Here is a 4,372-nt window from a genome sequence, read left to right as displayed (position 1 = left end):
ACTGAGTATTATCATTGTGATCATTGGTAATGGCCTCGTGTTCGTCAGTCTTGCTGTCGTCGTCCTCTTCGTCTTCGTAGCGACGTGCATCGCCCTGATCCTAATCAGTCTTTGGGCCATCTCCTTTTTCTTCGTCAGTCCTTTTATCGTCATCCTTTTAATCTTCATACCAGTAATGACTTGTATCAGCTTCTTCATTTCGTCTTCATAGTGACTTGACTCTTGTTCATCATCAGCTTTCATGTCTTCAGGGTCAGTTGGACCGCCCTCATCTTTGTATAATCCTCCTTTTCATCAACTAACCCTTCTACCCTCCCAATTGTCATCTGCTGATTTTGGGGCTCTAAGACCAGGTTAGCACAACACCTGTAATCTAACTGACGAAGGCGCAACTCCTTCCTGAACTAATTACGAGTCAACGACGCGCACGTGGGATCATAAAAATTGGCAGGATCGATGAACATCTCGATCTCGATCTCCAAAGCGAATTGAAATATTGGGTGATGCGATAACCGTAATGTTCACGATTTCCTCTAGGGAAATACTCGATATCAATTCGAGACTCCTGAGCAGACGAGGAAATCTGCAGTATCCAGGTGATGTTCAGTATACCGTGACACAAGTCATGCTGCATACTGATGGGACAGCCGCCAGTGCCTGGAAGAACTTATCGGGTACAGGCGCTCGAAGAATGAGTTTGGGCCAAGTAGGGCCCTCCAGCTCAGTACTCGGAGGGCCTGTAATTAATTTTAGCATTGACTGGCGACAGCTTGCACTTATACATGAAGGGATTGTAAGCGTATACACAAACACAGCCCAAGACTCAAGAGGAAAAGTAATATACCGGGCATCGAAATGAAATAGTCGAGTTTGACTCGTAGCACCTAGATATATTGAGCAACTTGATATAATATCAAACACGAACCTCCATCCCACCCCATTCCAACACCCTGAATAGAGCTGTATCATTGGCTCTTTCAAGATCAACTCCAACTACATCCGCCCACCGAGCAACGTCTTTCTCTGCTTGCATTTGCGCATTCGGCCAATCCGCTAAATTTTCCTTACTGATTCCTCTGAACAGCATAAACACGCGAGTCACGATGTCAGGTTGTGGAGAAATGCTTAAAGAAGCGGCACGTTCATATGCCAGTTGGGGGACAAATCGGAGGGCGATGTATTCATGCTTGAGAATAGACGGTAGCCAGTAGCTACCGTAGTAGTAATCAGTTTTAATATGACATTCCGAGACGCATATATGAACGCACGTGATAAAGGATGTTCTAGCTTCAGTATGAAGTCCCAGAGCCTTGAGCGAGTTATCTAGGTAAACGGTTACTTTGTCCACCGAGATGACAATGGAATCCATGTCGCCGAGAGTGCTAGACGTGGGACTGAATACATCCACTAATTGGAGTTCGGATGCTGGTGAACGCGGAAATGCGTCCGAATTTGTCCTGCGAAGATTCATATAAAATTAGTTATCAGTGATTTCGATGTGATGAGGAAACGCACTTTGCCTCCCAGAATAAGTACGATACGTCTAAACCAGAGTTCCTTTCAGTCAAACTCCCGTCTTGGTGTGTGCGGACATTCCATTCGATATGCTCTCCATTGTCTTGCTTCAGAGTAACTATAGGATAGATAGCGGAGAAGCTCCACTCGGGACTGAGGGTCAATTTGACAGAAACATCCATATCGGAGGGCGAGTATACATAGATCACTGGCTTTCCACCGACCTGATCCATCAGAAAATAGAGGGAGTCCCCATCCAAAATGTTGTACGACCCAATACTCCTGTTGCCATCCAATCTTAACCCATGCCATGTTATCTTGTGATTGCTAGAACAATTCCCTGACTTGCGAGCAACATAATCAACAAGTTTCTGTACCCGTGATGACAACTCCGTCCTGACAGAAAGAGTATCACCAGATGTCAAAACCAAATCGAGTTTGACCTTGACATTTTTGCTGCGCGATGGAATAGCCTCAGTGGCACTAGACGGAAGTGGATTGGGCAATGATAATGCTGTGCGAGTCACTTCGAGGGATGTAATCGAGTCAATTACTTTGTCCCATGTTTCAGGCGTGACATCCACAAGTTGACCTTCACAGATATCAAGTTGGTCAGTCTGGAACGTCATAGCGTCTCTTGGAATGGTTGGGAAATGTCTACATGCGCTGTCAAGCATGAGCTTATGATATCGATGAGCCTTTTTAAAGTTTTTCCACCCACTTTATACGACTTGTATCGGTTAACCATTACACGTTTTTGACCATGTTTTAAAGCAAAGAGTTTTGGGATTTGCTTCACTGAGTTCGCTTCAGTATTTTTGTCGGAAACCTTAGGCATGGCAACGAGGAGACAAAAATTTAGAGGCACGAAGGTTAGAGCTTTCAGGCAGAGTGTGACGATATTGCCTTGTCGGAATTGTCTGTGTCCTCAGTAAGACTGAGTAGGCTAGTACGTACTCGGTCAGCAAGTTGAACTTAGTAGCACCGCCACTCTCGGACGTCTCGGGACATAACTTGAATGAGCAGTTTGAAGTCTGTGCAGACTCCGCGCCGAAGCTCTGTCGTCATCATCGCAACCACCCTGCCATCTACCATCACACATCACGCCTTTGTTAGCTTTCACTGTTCTAGTCACCTGGAGGGAGGACATGGCTGCCGTAGACTGGAGCTGCAGACAGGGACATGGTGCTCGCAAGCGGGTGGGGGCAAATAGTAGACAGGCAAGTGTGATATTAATATCGTCTAGCGCTATGCCCTGACAGGAGGGCTTGTTGCGCCTCTCGCTCCACAGCAGCTTAAGAGAATGCACATGTCTGTTTCGATCACGCTACACTTACATTTGTGTTAGATCCGAGTCGATGGCACTGCAGGAATCACTCGATTTTTGCAAGCTCGCATCAAAACACCTTGAAAATCACGCTGGAAATAAGTTGCCGACATCACGAACAACTGCAACTTTCCTGGCGTTCAAGTCGTTTGCATAATATTGGTTTGCAATAAAAGTTTACTTTGATCATGGAGCTTCCTTTTTTACTTGATTTCGCACCGCCGTACTCAGTGCTGAGCGCTGATGCACCGCCATCATGCAACCATGCAACCCATGAACTCCGATTTAAGTATGAGCGCTGAGCGCCGAGCACTGGACGGTGGTATATCTAGCACGAACATTATCATTACACACTACAAACATTCTCTATTCGCTCACACTCACCCCTCAAATATGACCATAGTTTTAAATGATCCCAGTTATTGGCCGATAATCAAATCAGACATTTTTTTCAGCTATTGGACGGGTCAGTCTCATCAACATGTCTAGATCTAACATTGACTTGCGGTTTCGCAGTTGCCGGTGGCGTTGTGGTGGTATACGATTGGTGTGAGCGGAACAGTGTTCGAAAACTGCTGAGAATCTCACAACATTCATTTCCAGTACTAACGCTTGGACAAGAGGTAGGTCGTTGTTATCGCCGAAGTGCAAACTCGCTAAAAAAAAAGTGTCAGATTGAATTGATCTGGGTGAGTGACAGAGTCCCTCATGACAAGCAAAACAGGAGAATAAAACGAATTTGCGACAGAGACAACGCTGGTCTCTGATGACTGTGCTGTATTTGGTTGTTCGTACCTCGTGTTGCGCTATAGCGTGGTCGACAAGTTATACTAATTCCAAAATATTCTAGACACGTTATATGGGAATACCATTTTCTGTGTATGTGTTGAGGACAGCAACTTGGCATCTTGCTAATAGTTCATCTCTGACAATTAGTATCTATGTTTTGGGTATGTCTTATATGCACTGTTTGATTCTTCTGACCAATGGCACAGTATTTGCGCCATTTGTCTCGCTGACAGATGCAGTGAGCATTATACAACCATTTCATTCTCATCCAATCAATATCTTATTTGTAGGGGTGAGTGAGATTCTGGATATCGAACTTGACTCGAAATGATCACTCGATAGGTGTAAGTTGGAGTGTTTCATACTAATCCGAGGGTGATCACTGATTGGGTATTTCAGGCAATATTATGTACGATGCACTGATTTGGATAAGTGTAATCGTACCTGCCATGTTGGGCGGTGGGTTGCCCAGCTGCAATACATCTGCGATATTGATTTGACTCAAACATGATGCAAGTCATCTTGATTGCTCGCTTGCATGCCATGTATCAGGGATCTAGAATGATACTCATCTTCCTTGTTATTGTCTTTCTGGCTATTATCATTGTCTGCGGAGTGATCGGGGCCATAGCAGTCAAGGATATCGTATGGGGTAAGCTTTACTCGTTGACTTGAAGAAAACAGCTTATTGTCAATCACCAGAGGAGTGGATAATCTCGGGTACATTTATCTGCAGTTCTA

The 4,372-nt window shown here is 44.9% G+C and overlaps 1 protein-coding gene across 1 annotated transcript; it reads right to left on the bottom strand.

Moving 5' to 3' along the window:
* Nucleotides 1-601: 601 nt before the first annotated feature.
* EDB93DRAFT_1214362 (uncharacterized protein) lies at nucleotides 602-2,482 on the bottom strand. The gene is made up of 4 exons (XM_041451071.1): nucleotides 2,237-2,482; nucleotides 1,516-2,195; nucleotides 1,269-1,457; nucleotides 602-1,211 (listed from the first exon to the last, which is right to left on the bottom strand). The coding sequence occupies exons 1-4, from the start codon at nucleotides 2,351-2,353 to the stop codon at nucleotides 914-916; spliced, it is 1,284 nt and encodes a 427-aa protein (XP_041301448.1). The 5' UTR covers nucleotides 2,354-2,482; the 3' UTR covers nucleotides 602-913.
* Between the last annotated feature and the right edge of the window lie 1,890 nt (nucleotides 2,483-4,372).

Source organism: Suillus bovinus (genome assembly GCF_016758785.1).
Source record: "Suillus bovinus strain UH-Sbo-P2 chromosome Unknown EDB93scaffold_128, whole genome shotgun sequence".
NCBI lineage: Eukaryota > Fungi > Basidiomycota > Agaricomycetes > Boletales > Suillaceae > Suillus > Suillus bovinus.
This window is presented reverse-complemented; position numbering and strand designations above follow the sequence as displayed.

Excerpts from the sequence above, each read along its gene's own strand:
- EDB93DRAFT_1214362 (XM_041451071.1), bottom strand. The coding sequence starts at position 2,353 with ATGCCTAAGGTTTCCGACAAAAATACTGAAGCGAACTCAGTGAAGCAA. Across the intron at positions 1,458-1,515 it reads TACTTATTCTGGGAGGCAAA|GACAAATTCGGACGCATTTC; the intron begins GTGCGTTTCCTC and ends GAATCTTCGCAG. Across the intron at positions 1,212-1,268 it reads GCTAGAACATCCTTTATCAC|CTACTGGCTACCGTCTATTC; the intron begins GTGCGTTCATAT and ends CTACTACGGTAG.